This window comes from Macaca thibetana, chromosome 16 (genome assembly GCF_024542745.1).
Source record: "Macaca thibetana thibetana isolate TM-01 chromosome 16, ASM2454274v1, whole genome shotgun sequence".
NCBI classification, from domain to species: domain Eukaryota; kingdom Metazoa; phylum Chordata; class Mammalia; order Primates; family Cercopithecidae; genus Macaca; species Macaca thibetana.
In genome coordinates this window covers 45509056-45522895 of record NC_065593.1, presented here as the reverse complement: position 1 = coordinate 45522895, position 13840 = coordinate 45509056, and the positions used below count along the sequence as shown (strand labels likewise).

Genomic DNA, 13840 nt, shown 5'->3' with positions numbered 1-13840 from the left:
AACTTGAATTAAATTTCAGATGTGGGGGAGCTAAGGGAGGGGGGTGGTGGCAGTGGGAGGTTTATGAACAGTATGCTGGGGCTCTGATGTTGTCATAACCAGATGGCTTCAACTGTATCATTTAAAACAAAAACAAACATGCCCAGAAAGAATGAAATAATGACAGGAGCATCAAGTAGCTTTACCTGTACCTGAAATCCCAACAGCTTTGTACCCACAGTAAAGCCCAAGTTGGAAATTCCATAAATACTGAAGCTCCCAGAAGAAACCTTCGTCCTGACAGAAGCGAGGCGCCAGGACTGCTATCCTCCTGAGGGCATAGTCCCTGAACTCACCAGCCTCTCAACCCACAGCTGTCTGTGAATGAAGAGGAAAGCAAATCTGAAGCCTGGTTTGTCCTTCTGGAACCTCTGAAGAACAGGCCAGCAGAGGCACCTTTCCAGAGCTTTGTTCTTGCTATTCCCACAGGAAGGAAGCTTTACTTTCAGTTTTGTACCTAAACATTTCAGAAATGGAACTTCCTCCAGTTAATTACATAATCTTCAGGATACTCCATTAGAAGATCTGGCATTCAATAGTTGTGTGATCTGAGGCATGTCCCTTCTCTGGGTTTCTGCTTCTCTCATCTACACAGTGGGAAGATGCCGTGTCTCACCTGTCCTACCAAGTTCGTCAAGTTGTTCAGAAGTTCAGATGAAATATTGTATACAAATTTGGCTGGAAAAACCTAAGACGATATGGGTAGAGGAGACTTTCGAGTTCGCCTGGATCCCTGGACTTGTGTGCTGATCTGGAAAGCTAGGACGGAGGAGGCGCAGGACAGCAGCCAGCAGCCAGCACATGTAGAACTGGGTACTTCCTCACACAGGGGACACTTCCCAAGGGAAACTGGGAAGTGCAATGGAATGGTTTCCAATAAACTAATCCTGCCTTTGATTATATTAGTAACAGATCATATTTATCCATTCTAGAGGCAGTAAGATAAATGAAAGTTGGAAAATGTACAAAATCTAAGGTCCACTGAAGGGAACTGGAAGGTGAAATAGGTTGAGGTTCCATCAAAGGTAAAAAAATACACACGCTGGCCAAATAGCTGATGCATATATCCCACTGTCCTAACAGAGCCACAAAAAAGGCAGACAGGGAGCCCCAGAAGATTTTTGTGAGCTCAGATACTAGCTTTTCTGGAAACACATCAAGTCAATGACAGAACCAGTTAGAGACAATAATTTCCCTTTATTTAATCTCCACATTTATGTCCCCTGGATCTTTTTGTGTTTAATTAGGAGAAGGGAGGTGGGGATTAGGTCTTAAAACATACAGGGTGCAGAAAAGCCCACTACCATGACTTGCCTTGGCACAGGTAGGGGCCTGATCCCTCATCAGGATATGGACTGTGAGATACTCAGGGAGGACAAGAGACTGGCAGATGCTGATAGCTCACAAAGAAAACTTGAAATTACGGAGTCTCAACAAATCCCTACGGCTCATTAGACATTTCAAACATAATCTCTGCAAGCTGAAAACTAGGACTTCAAAATCCCTTAAGCAAGGGACTCAGACCCAAGAGACAAGGCAGGTGAGTGAAACAAAAGACCAGAGATACCACACAGTACAAAATAGTAATTATTTATATTTTCAAAAAGAAAAAATTAACATTTGGAAGTTCTCCCCTGGAGGAAGAGGGGCTAGTCACAAGGAACAGAACTGGCTCCTATGCAGGCGGCAAGTCAGGTACAAACAGCTGAGCAATCTGGGCTGGGATTTTATCACACAGCATCTTTAATTAATAAAATTTCCTTCTCTCTTCTCTTCTTTTGTTCTGTTTTTGTTTTGTGTGTTTTTTTGTTTGTTTTTTAGAAAAAGGGGCGGGGGAGAAGAAATAAAATCAGAGAAAAATGCCCAAAAACATTTTCCACAATATCTAAAAACAGAGAACCATAGTTCTTGTCAAGACAGTATGAATTCTGGATGAGTTATTTTTTTCCAGTTTTCAACACCAATAAAGATTTTTGCAAAAGCCACCACATCAGAACACTCATCTTCCAGATCAAATAACCTTCCCCTTTTGCCTTCACTTGTCATTTTTCATAAAAGGATAAAAGGATGCATTCTGTTCTTGCAAACAGTAAGTGCTAACAACAAGAGAGCTCTTCTGATGCTTGTATGGTGGTGAGTTTTCACAAATATCCAAGTTTTAGCACAGTTGGAAGGACTAAAATTTGTTTCTCTCAATATAAATACTACTGGAATCCACAAACCGATTTTTGAGAAATTCTGCAAAAATCTTTTCTTCTTTCCTTTTCCCTTCTGTTAAAACTCAATGTCCTTTCTTTTTTTTTTCCTTTTTGCTCCAGGCACCTGACGATTTATTCTGCTCAGTCAGATGCAGACAGGTTTCTCCCAAGTACCACCGCTGGGATGTCCTCGGGCCAGCGCCTAAACTGAATCCCCACAGTATCAAACTTGGCCAGGCCAAAGGGAACACAGTGACGCAGCAACAGGGTTTTCATTAGGTTGAACAGCCCCGAGTCCTGGGCCCTTCCCTCCCCCCGTTTCCCCCAAGTTATTTAGTGCTGTTTTAAAAGTCTGGGGCCACAATGCAGTCTCTTCCCCTCACAACAGAGTAAAAGCTCCACAGATTGCGCTGTCTACCTGGTGGTCAGTGGCAGCAACAGTGGCTGCTGCTTCTGGAAATTAAACGGAGTCTTACAACAAGCAGGATCTTAGGATTGCTTCAGGCGTTTGCGTGGGGGTCCCAGAAAAGGGCACTGTGCTGAAGCCAGAGAGCGGTATGCCTCAGCCACCAAGTGAGGATGTGACACCACCATTGACTTCCACCCAGAGGTCTCCAAGACATCCGAAGCATGACTAGGAGAAATGTGGAGAAATGGGTTACCAAAGGGAGTGAGCAGGGGATGAATTCAACAGCCACCTAGATAGCCTAATTTTCCAGTGTTAGGTATAAAGTGTGTCAATGCAAGAAACAGACAGAACCCTTAATATGCATGAGAATTTGCTTGTGAGACAATGCGCAGACTGGTGACTTGCCTGTGGCTGTCGTCATCTGAAAACCAGGACTTTGAGCCACTATATTCTCAAAAACAAAAAGCGGAATGTTCCCCAGGCCCTCAACACTGCCTATGTTCCTTATATTCACCGGTGATGCCCATCATAAAAAGGAGCATGGGGCCGGGCGCGGTGGCTCAAGCCTGTAATCCCAGCACTTTGGGAGGCCGAGACGGGCGGATCACGAGGTCAGGAGATCGAGACCATCCTGGCTAACACGGTGAAACCCCGTCTCTACTAAAAAATACAAAAAACTAGCCGGGCGAGGTGGCGGGTGCCTGTAGTCCCAGCTACTCGGGAGGCTGAGGCAGGAGAATGGCGTAAACCCAGGAGGCGGAGCTTGCAGTGAGCTGAGATCCGGCCACTGCACTCCAGCCTGGACCACAAAGCGAGACTCCGTCTCAAAAAAAAAAAAAAAAAAAAAAAAAAGGAGCATGGGCTCCCTCAGCCAGAAGCCCTGAGCTTCTGCTTGGCTTTGCCACTCACCAGCCTTTAACCACAGGGCAGATCAGAGCCCGGGGCCTAGGTGATTATCAAAAAAGAGGAGAGGATAACCATACTTCATTCAATGGTTAATATCTCAAAAGCACCAAGCAAATTGTCCAGCACACAGTAAGCACTCAAAGGAACTCACACTGATGGGTCTCTCCCCTCCTTCTTCTGCCTCACTTGATCACTCCTTAGAAAATAATTCTACAACTAGACCTAGAGGATGTTATTTCCTGTCTTTGGGAATTTTCTATGTTGAATATTGTTCACTCAATCATCTGGAATGTCTCAGACCTGTCTTGCCCCAGAACTGCTGTTGTGAGGGCTTTTCTTCTTCGGGTTTTTCCCAGCTTTTGCTCTCTCCATGAGGCAAGGGATAGAACATGTCCCACTGAGAAGATAGGTTGTAGTTACAATTCATCTTTCATATTATTATTCATATTATTTCATATTATTATTTCAGAAAGTAGTATTGCCAGGTCATTTGTCACTTAAGATGAAGGAACAGACCTAGTGGAATGAACATTTCTTTCTCAAAACAGTGTTATGAAACCAGCTCCTGATGATCCCTTCTCTTTTCCTCATTCTGTAACTGAACGTGAGGTACATTTTACCAACTCATAAACATATCTCTATCCTCCTAGAAATCTACATGTCTTTTATTAAGTCACTGAGTGTGAAGTAAAGATACTATAATTTGGGGCACACAGCTTTTTCAGGCAAGTTATTTTCATCACTTCGATTCACTATGAGGAAGTAAAACACTTTACTCACCAATAGGATTCAACCCATGAAGGTAAAACCATTTTCCATACAGTCAATTGAAGGAGAAGATGAAAGCTCTATACTTACTGCCAAAAGGTTAATGAAGCTACTTGCCTGCTTTACCCACTAATTCAAAGTCTTTCTCATTTCTTCAGCTATCCAACTATTCTGAAAGAAGAACTTTGAAGATGCCAACTCACTAGTTGATGAAATCCACTGCCTGAGTTTTCAACTGATCTGCGCTGTGGAGGTCAGCCAGGATGAGAATTTCTGCAGCATTCTCCACGGACAGGTTACTGCAGAGGGCATCCTCACACATGACCTTTAAACGCTCCAGGGCATACTGTAAAACACAAGCACTGCTGTCGTCAGAGCAGCAACAGCTCTGGGCTGACCACTACTGAAGCTGTTTTCTTTAGCTGTACCATCATATTAACTAGATACCTGAACAGAACTGCACAGACCATGAAAAGCTACTACTGCAATGATAAAACATAACCATATTCTTAAGGTTAGATCTTTAAGCTTGAAACGTAAACAGCTAAAATAACTTGGAAAGCTGCCATTAGAGTTCTAAAGTCTACCTATTAGAAAAATGGCAATTACAGGGTAGATCTGCATCTTGAAGTTTACTCTCCTCCAGTCTGTGATGAAAGTTGTTCTTAAACCTTTACCACTTAATGATTACAGTGAGGCATCAGTCTACTTCAAGTCAACAGGGACATTACTGCAATCCCCTTATTTAGAGCCAGAAGAGGGTGAAGCACAGTCCTTTTGACTTAAGCATTGTCACTAGCCCAGCAGGATATGCCAACTGACCCATCAGGCTGTGAAAAGAAGCCTGTGGTGACTTTTACCAGCACCTCTGCCACTAGTTGTTTCTGAATGAGGGTCAACTAAAGGCCTCCTTTTAAATAGAGAAGGATAAATAGAGTCTTATTTTATTGGGGTTCAGGTTAAGCTTCTCAGGGTAAACGGACAAAGTGGCAGAGAGTCTAATGCAGTTTCAGTTTAAAAACTTGTATTTTCTAAGAAAAGGGCATAACTGTTCTTGAAATGGAAAGCCTGGGTTAATGCTGGGCACATCTGATCTACTTGATTGGTTCTGATACAACTCTACCACTTGTTCTCTAATATGAGATTATGAACTTACTAGGAACTTCAGGGATAGGAAAGAGGAAGGAAATACAAGGAGGCACAAAATAAAATGTCATTAATCAGTTCACAGGAAAACAGCTTGCTTTGAGGCTATGCACAGTCTCCTTATAGGCCCCAGCTTGAAGGCCCCAGAACTCAATGACACAATGCCCCTTCAGGGTGAATCATGGCAATCAAACCAGGACAATTTCATTGTTATCAATTCTGGGTAAGGAGGCAAATCTGCTGGCACTGTGATCTCCTGCAGCAAAAAGAGAGGTTTTATTGGTTTTGGTGCAGCTTTTTTACATTTGAGTAACTGGAAAACAGTTTCCATGGAAAACAGGAATGACATTAGATAAGCAAGAAAGGAAGTTGCCATTTTTGTTTTAAAAGGCTGGAAAAAAGGTTTAGTAAATGTTCAGTTTTTTATACAGTGCTGCCCAGACAATTCCTCTTATCCTTTCTCAATACATTCTTTTAAAAGGACTTTTACTGTGAATAGCTCTGATCCCTACTGCATAATTAGACAAAAGTAGCCATTCTTGTCCCTTGGGGACGAAGTTTTTTCTTAATTATGCTTCTGAAAAACCTGCCTAATGGCAGTACTTACCCATGAGATGGAAATTGTGTCTCCCAGGCCTAACTGAGGAGTTTTGTTTTGTTTTTGGTCTAATTACACACGTCCCCAGGAGACTGGAAAAGCTTAGAAGAAGCTGTTTCAGCCTCTTGGGTAAATTCTAGATGTTTAGATCATTCCATGAAAGATTTCTTATTCTGTTTTCCTAAAACTCACAAAGAGGTGTAAAGGTAAAAATGTTTTCAAATAGGCTTGGAGCAAAAACTGTCTAGTGGGAAATTCTGAATGGAATTTGAAAATGCACCCTTCAATTACTTCTCATTCATAAATTTAAAGCACTGCTGTGATTCAACAGCTTTATCTTTTAAAACCACAAGTTAACACATTGTGCTGAAATGCTATCCTTGAAATGGCAGTTCAGGCTGATCACCATGCCCTGTGTCCTTACAGTAGGTTACCAGTAGGTTTTCCAGCTAGGTAGCAAGAATGAAAACTCAGGGACACAGCAGAAGTTTAATCTTGGCTCTGCGGATATACAACTCTGAGCCTTAGTATTTCTGTCTAAAAAGTGGGCCTTGCAATACTTATCCTTATGGAATCTAGAAGATGAGAGGATAAACACCTGAAGTGTATAAGCACAAGCGACCACTTCATTAAAAATCAGAGCACAGATCAGGCAAAATCATAATTAACTTTATAAAAGGCAGGTATTGGATTATGTCTTCTACTTTCCCAGAGCTTGCAGTGAATATTTTCTTACTGTCTCCATTAAAAGCAAGTTTCCCTTGGTCAGAATTGAGGTAGACTGGAAGGGTATGGAATTTTCACATTGCTTAATTGTACTCATAAAGTCTTGAAAAGTGACAAGAAGGATATGGTTACTGTTCCAATCTTCTTCATCAAGAGCACCGATTGCATTTACTTACCCCATCCTCTACATACACTCCAAAAAGCCCATCAATAAAGCTAAACCTCCACTATAAACACAGGCACTTTCCTCTGTCCTCAGGCACAAAGGGAGGTAGACTATCCCATGAGCAAACACTGGAAGGCTCTTGTGTCCTTAGACCAGAACCCACTTTTCCCAGCAATGGGTATTGCAGCATCACGGCAGGAAGAGGGGGTGCTTTCAGCAGAGAACCTTCTTTCTCACAGAGTCTACTGCTGGCAGGGTCTACACCCTTTTCCCACCCTCACGCCAACTCCACTTGTCCCCCAACACAGGAAAAGCTCCCACAGGGTAAACACCAATTCTTTCACCCTTCCCCACAGGTCATGTGTCCACAGACTGCAGGGCCTAGAAGGGTATTGAGTTCTCTCTCTGATGTACCTACACAATGAAAGTCCATTTCCCAATGTGTGTTTCGGGGACCACTAACGTTTTTTTGTTTTGTTTTGTTTTGTTTTTGTTTGTTTGTTTTGTTTTGTTTTGTTTGAGACGGAGTCTTGCTCTGTCACCCAGGCTGGAGTGCAGTGGCGCAATCTGGGCTCACTGCAAGCTCTGCCTCCTAGGTTCACACCATTCTCCTGCCTCAGCCTCCCGAGTAGCTGGGACTACAGGCGCCCGCCACCATAGTCGGCTAATTGGTTTTTGTTTGTTTGGCTAACTTTTTTGTTTGTCTGTATTTTTTAGTAGAGACAGGGTTTCACTGTGTTAGCCAGGATGGTCTCAATCTCCTGACCTCGTGATCCGCTTGCTTTGGCCTCCCAAAGTGCTGAGATAATAGGCGTGAGCCACCGCGCCCGGCCACTGACCACTAATCTTGCAGGTGATCCTTGAGAAAAAGGATTCCAGGGTTCACTAAATTGGAGAAATGCTGTCTATCATAATTCCTGTTAGAAAATTCACAGTAACATTAATATGCTACAGGTTCTGAGAAATCCTGCAGTAAGACAGCAACTATTTGTCTTGGTTAAACTCAGTATTTTTCATAAGCCTTTCCCACCAACCTAATATCTGTTGATATTTCACCTTATTTTGGGAATCACTGACCAAATTATTTTAGGTAATCATCATATGTCTTTGATTCTAAGATCTGCGTTTTTATTTTCACACTTTAACACTTCTCAAATTGAAATGTGTCTTATGAAGTATAATTTATTCTACTATTAAGCTATTAATTCTCTCATAATTTTGCAGAAATACTTTCTATTTCGATAACTACTTAGGTAAAAGCTGAAAGTGCTAACCAGGACACTAGGTAAAAGATTACAGCTATGCCTCAGTATCCTTAGGGGACTGGCTGGGTTCAGCGGCCCCACAAATACAAAAATCTGTGAATGCTCAAGTCCCTTATATAAACTGACAGTATTGGCCAGGCATGGAGACTTACACTCATAATCCCAGCACTTTGGGAGGCTGAGGTGGTCAGACCACTTGAGATCAGGAGTTCGAGACCAGCCTGGCCAACATGGTGAAACTCTGTCTCTACTACATATACAAAAATTAGCTGGGTATGGTGGTGCATGCCTGTAATCTCAGCTACTCGGGAGGCTGAGGCAGGAAAACTGCTTGATCCTGGGAGGCAGAGGTTGCAGTGAGCTGAGATTGTGCCACTGCACTCCAGCCTGGGCAACAGAGTGAGGCTCCATCTCAAAAATTAAATAAATAGACCAGATGCGGTGGCTCACAGCTGTAATCCCAGCACTTTGGGAGGCCGAGGTGGGTGGATCATCCGAGGTCAGGAGTTCGAGACCAGCCTGACCAACATGGCGAAACCCCATCTCTACTTAAAATACAAAAATTAGATGGGTGTGGTGACGGACACCTGTAATCCCAGCTATTCGGGAGGCTGAGGCAGGAGAATCACTTGAACCCGGGAGGCAGAGGTTGCAGTGAGCCGAGATTGTGCCATTGCACTCCAGCCTGGGTGACAAGAGCAAGACTCTCTTCTCAAAAAAAAAAAAAAAAAGTAAATAGACAGTATTGGCCTGTATCGTTATGTACATCCTCCTGTATACTTTAAATTAGCCCTATATTATCTATACTAACTAATACAATATAAATGCTATGTAAATAGTTGTTATACTATTTTGGTTTTTTATTTGTATTATTTTTTATTTATTTTTTTGAAACAAGGTCTCGTTCTGTCACCCAGGTTGGAGTGCAATGGTGCAATCATGGCTCATTGTGGCCTCAACCTCCTGGGCTCAAGTGATTGTCCCACTCAGCTTCTAAAGTAGCTGGGACTATGGGCGTGCACCACCACACCTGGCTAAATTTTTTAATTTTTATTTTTGTAGGGATGGAATCTATGTTGCCCAGGCTGGTCTTGAACTCCTGGGCTCAAGCAACCCTTCCTCCTTGGCCTCCCCAAGTTCTGGGATTATAGGCTGAAGGCACCACGCACCCAGCACCGCTGTGCCCAGCCTGTTTTTTCTTGTTTCTTTTTTTTCTTTTCTTTTTTTTTTTGGAGACAGTCTTGTTCTGTTGCCCAGGCTGGAGTGTGGCACGATCTCAGCTCATTGCGACCTCTGCCTCCTGGGTTCAAGCAATTCTCTTGCCTCAGCCTCCCGAGTAGCTGGGACTACAAGCATGCACCACCACGCCTGGCAAATTTTTGTATTTTTTAGTAGTCATGGGGTTTCGCCACGTTGCCCAGGCTGGTCTCGAACTCCTGAGCTTAGGTGATCCACCCACCTCAGCCTCCCATAAGTGCTAGGATTACACAGTGAGCCACTGGTGCCTGGCCTCTTGTTTCTTTTTTCTCAAATATTTGTGATCTGAGGTTGGTTGGGTCCACATGGATCCAAAGGGCTGTTTTACTGATAAAGTTTAAATACGTTAATAAACTCAAAAACATTTTTGTAAATTATAAAGCACAATCCAAACGTATTTTGAATCTTTACTATCACTGTGGTTAAATTTGAGATGGAAAAAAGAGGAGAGGTAAATGTCAAACTTATCCTTCTTTCCCATAGTTAGGTGACCATATAGTTTACTATTCAAAACAGGACATTTTTGAGAATAAAAAGTGTGCTATTAATAATTGTGTTGGAATAATACGTGTAAACCAGGACTGTCTTGGCCAAACCAAATATGCTCATTTTACCCACAATGCAATATAGAAGCCTGTTCACGAAACTCAAGAAGTCACAATAACTCCTAGTCCTGATTATTTTTCTATTCTTATCTTACCTTGTCAGCAGCTGCCAATAAATCATCAGCCATTTTGTCGAGGTTTGGAGCCTTCCCCGTGTATATGAAGCACATCATTTCCTTAAAAACTTCAGGCTCCACATCATTGATTTCAACTCGATTCTATGCCAAAAAAACTGAATATGAGAAACATTCCAACAGAACAAAATCCCTAAACTAAACTATTTTCATGATTTTAAGCTCTCGTGAGGAGAGAACCTTGTATCATTTAAAATCTAACATTAATGGGCCGGACACGGTGGCTCACACCTGTAATCCCAGCACTCTGGGAGGTCGAGGTGGGTGGATCACGAGGTCAGGAGATCGATACCATCCTGGCTAACATGGTGAAATCCTGTCTCTACTAAAAATACAAAAAAAATTAGCCAGGCGTGGTGGCGGGCACCTGTAGTCCCAGCTACTCGGGAGGCTGAGGCAGGAGAATGGCGTGAACCCGGGAGGTGGAGCTTGCAGTGAGCCGAGATCACACCACTGTGCTCCAACCTGGGTGACAAAGCAAGACTCTGTCTCAAAAAAAAAAAAACCCCAACATTAAGGGAAAATTTCTTTGCCCAGCTTGATTATAACAGTCTTTTCGCCTATCACACGTTCCATCTTTGTTTTCTCAAACATAACAGCAAAACAACTCTTTGATTTTTTTTCATCTTTCTTTTCCTCAATTTTCTGAGTAAAAACATGTCTAAATACCCTCACCCAAAACTGTGTGGATGATCAGCCTCATTTAATAAGTCAATCTGCTTTACCCATAATACTTCTACACCACTTCTCTCTGCTTTCAGAAGGAGTTTAGGGACTCATACTCCATTTTAGTAACACAGTAAGAAAAAAATAATTAGGAAAATAAATCTGCAGCTAAAGTGGGAAATCATCTGACTCTAGACACCTGGCTAAACAGACATGTCTTCATCTTGTTACATACCTTTTTGCTCTCTTCCATTTCATGTTCAAACATGGCACTAAAAACTGGAGAACGAGCTACAAAGTGAAAGAAAAACAAACAGATAAGGCTATCACAGTGAAATCTCTTGGTTCTTTCCAGTCATGAGGGAGAGATCATTTTCTTTCCTATCCTACTGCTATAGGAAAGGTCTCTGCCTCAGCTTACATCAGAATTACAAAATTCCTCTCTTTATATATAACAATAAGTAACTAATACATAAAAGAAAATAAGAAACCACTACTTCCAAAATAACTTATCGTCTCTACTCCAACCATTCACATTTCAAGGAAATTACTTATATACGTTGGATGATAATGCTATGTTCTCTGTATAGATTTGGGGTTCAAATAGAAGGTCCCTTATGATCAAGCAGGGTGTTCTAATACCTATGTTTTTGTTGGAACTGACACCACACTTTCTGCACCTCCAGGGACCACACAGAAAGAAGGTCAAGAACTGGGCTCAATGGCATCCACTAACCAGATGAAGTGTATGTTCACCTATGGCAAGCTGTCTGTCTTTCTAAGCTATGCATTCTTAACAGAGATGATATTGCCGCAAAGAGGTAGGGGAAAAAAAAAACTTTAGATTTTATAATGATTTGTGTCCCTTTAAAGCACAACCCTACCTGATAAAATCTCCTTCCTATTTTATTTCTCTCATCAGGGAGAATTTAAATTTAGTTTTTCTCCTTAGATGCAGGGATAACGAAGGTTGAGAAACAGTGTTCCAACTCATGCTCATTCTAGTCCAATGAACACCATGAAAAATAATAATCTCAACCATGAAAAGTAATAAAATGGCTAAGAACTCAAATTTGTTCATGTTGTCAAATAAATCAGGGGTTTTGGTGAAAGGTGTGATCTAACGATTACCTAAGAGTGAAGGAATGGACAAAATATATAGTAGAAGGGATTTGAGCTAACAGGGAACTGGAATTTTTGGCCTATAGTTTATGTCAGAAAGGACTAATTTTAGTTCTGCCATTTTCTTTTCTTTTTTTTTTTTTTTTTTCTGAGACAAAATCTTGCTCTGTGGCCCAGGCTAGAGTGGAGTGTAGTGGCGTGATCTCAGCTCACTGCAATGTCTGCCTCCTGAGTTCAAGCAATTCTCCTACCTCAGCCTCCCAAGTAGCTGGGATTACAGGTGCCCACCACCACGCCTGGCTAATTTTTGTATTTTTAGTGGAGACGGGGTTTCACCATGTTGGCCAGGCTGGTCTCGAACTCCTGACCTCAAGTGATCTGCCCACCTCTGCCATCAAAAGTGCTGGGATTACAGGCATGAGCCACTGCACCCGGCCTAGCTCTGCCATTTTTCTAACCACATATTCTTGGGCAAATCATTTAACCCTCTGAACTTCAGTATTTTAATGTATACCAAAAGGATATTAATTCTCGGCCGGGCGCGGTGGCTCAAGCCTGTAATCCCAGCACTTTGGGAGGCCGAGACGGGCGAATCACGAGGTCAGGAGATCGAGACCATCCTGGTTAATACGGTGAAACCCCGTCTCTACTGAAAAGTACAAAAAACTAGCCGGGCGAGGTGGCGGGCGCCTGTAGTCCCAGCTACTTGGGAGGCTGAGGCAGGAGAATGGCGTGAACCCAGGAGGCGGAGCTTGCAGTGAGCTGAGATCTGGCCACTGCACTCTGGCCTGGGCGACAGAGCGAGACTCCGTCTCAAAAAATAAAAAAAAATAAAAAAAAAAAAGGATATTAATTCTCATTTTTCTTATTTCAGAAGGGTTATAGACTATATAGAGAACTAAATAAATATATTTCAGAAATTAAAGACTAAAGGCCTGGGGCTTTTCATAAAGAAGGAAGGGTCCAAAGCAACCAGGTATTGAGGGTCCTCGGTAAACAGACAGCAGCTGATGCAACAGGAATAAATGAAATCACTCAGGGAGAAAAAGTGGAATGAAAACGGAACTGAAGCAGATCCTCAGGGCTCACCAATGTATAAAGGGATGGGTGAGGAAGAAGTAAGGAGACCACTCATCAGAAGCAACCAGAGAACCAGGAGAGAGGAGTCCTAGTATATGAACTAAAGTCCTTCAAATTTAGCAACTAGTAGATCATGTAATTTTGAAAAACTGCTTTCATAGCATGGAGGTGAACTGAGGATAAGTGGGAGGAAAGAAGTAGAAAGTGAATATGCTAACTCAAGAAACTCAGTTCTGGGGAAAAGAGAGAGAGAGACAGAATACTAGAGGGAGAAGCTTGGAGCCTGTTTACAGGCTGAAGGTGAAGAGAAAATAACAGAGAGATACTGAAGATACTAGATAGATAGCAAGGGTATAACCGGTAGAGTAAGGTTTCTGAGAAGGCAAGATGGGATATGAAACAGAGCAGAGGTAGAAAAAAAGTCTGCTTTGTCCACGAGGAAGAACACCTCCACTGAGAATGCAGGTGAGGTGAGAAGCAAGAGATGAGGGAGTTCCTACATAAGGGCTTCCTTTTCTCTTGGAGGAAGTAGGCAAGGTAATCTTTTAGGAGTTTGGAAGGAGTTAAAGAGTGGTTAAGGTTTGAGACAGCTACAGTTAAGAAAGGGATTTGCCTAAACATCTGTAGAAAAACTATTGGCGGTGTTGAGGGCCTAGCTAAGTGTGGAGACGCTAACCAAAGAGTTACAAACTTCCTTGAGTTTTGTTTTTCTTCCCCCCGAGATGGAGTCTTGCTCTGTTGCCCAGGCTGGAGTG

At 42.4% G+C, this 13840-nt stretch overlaps 2 protein-coding genes across 10 annotated transcripts in view; both read right to left on the bottom strand.

Moving 5' to 3' along the window:
* Positions 1-13840, bottom strand: part of PHB1 (prohibitin 1) — a 444080-nt gene that overhangs the window by 185378 nt on the left and 244862 nt on the right. The gene's annotated exons all lie outside the window — the stretch shown is intronic.
* The window catches only part of SPOP (speckle type BTB/POZ protein), an 85211-nt gene continuing 72587 nt past the window's right edge, over positions 1217-13840 (bottom strand). For all 9 annotated transcript variants that reach the window (XM_050765681.1, XM_050765680.1, XM_050765682.1 and 6 more), the window contains 4 exons: positions 11119-11174; positions 10179-10301; positions 4524-4666; positions 1217-2871 (listed from right to left, as the gene is read on the bottom strand). In XM_050765681.1, the coding sequence (XP_050621638.1) occupies positions 2727-2871; positions 4524-4666; positions 10179-10301; positions 11119-11174 (467 nt within the window). In that variant the 3' untranslated portion in view covers positions 1217-2726. The remainder of the gene's footprint in view (positions 2872-4523; positions 4667-10178; positions 10302-11118; positions 11175-13840) is intronic.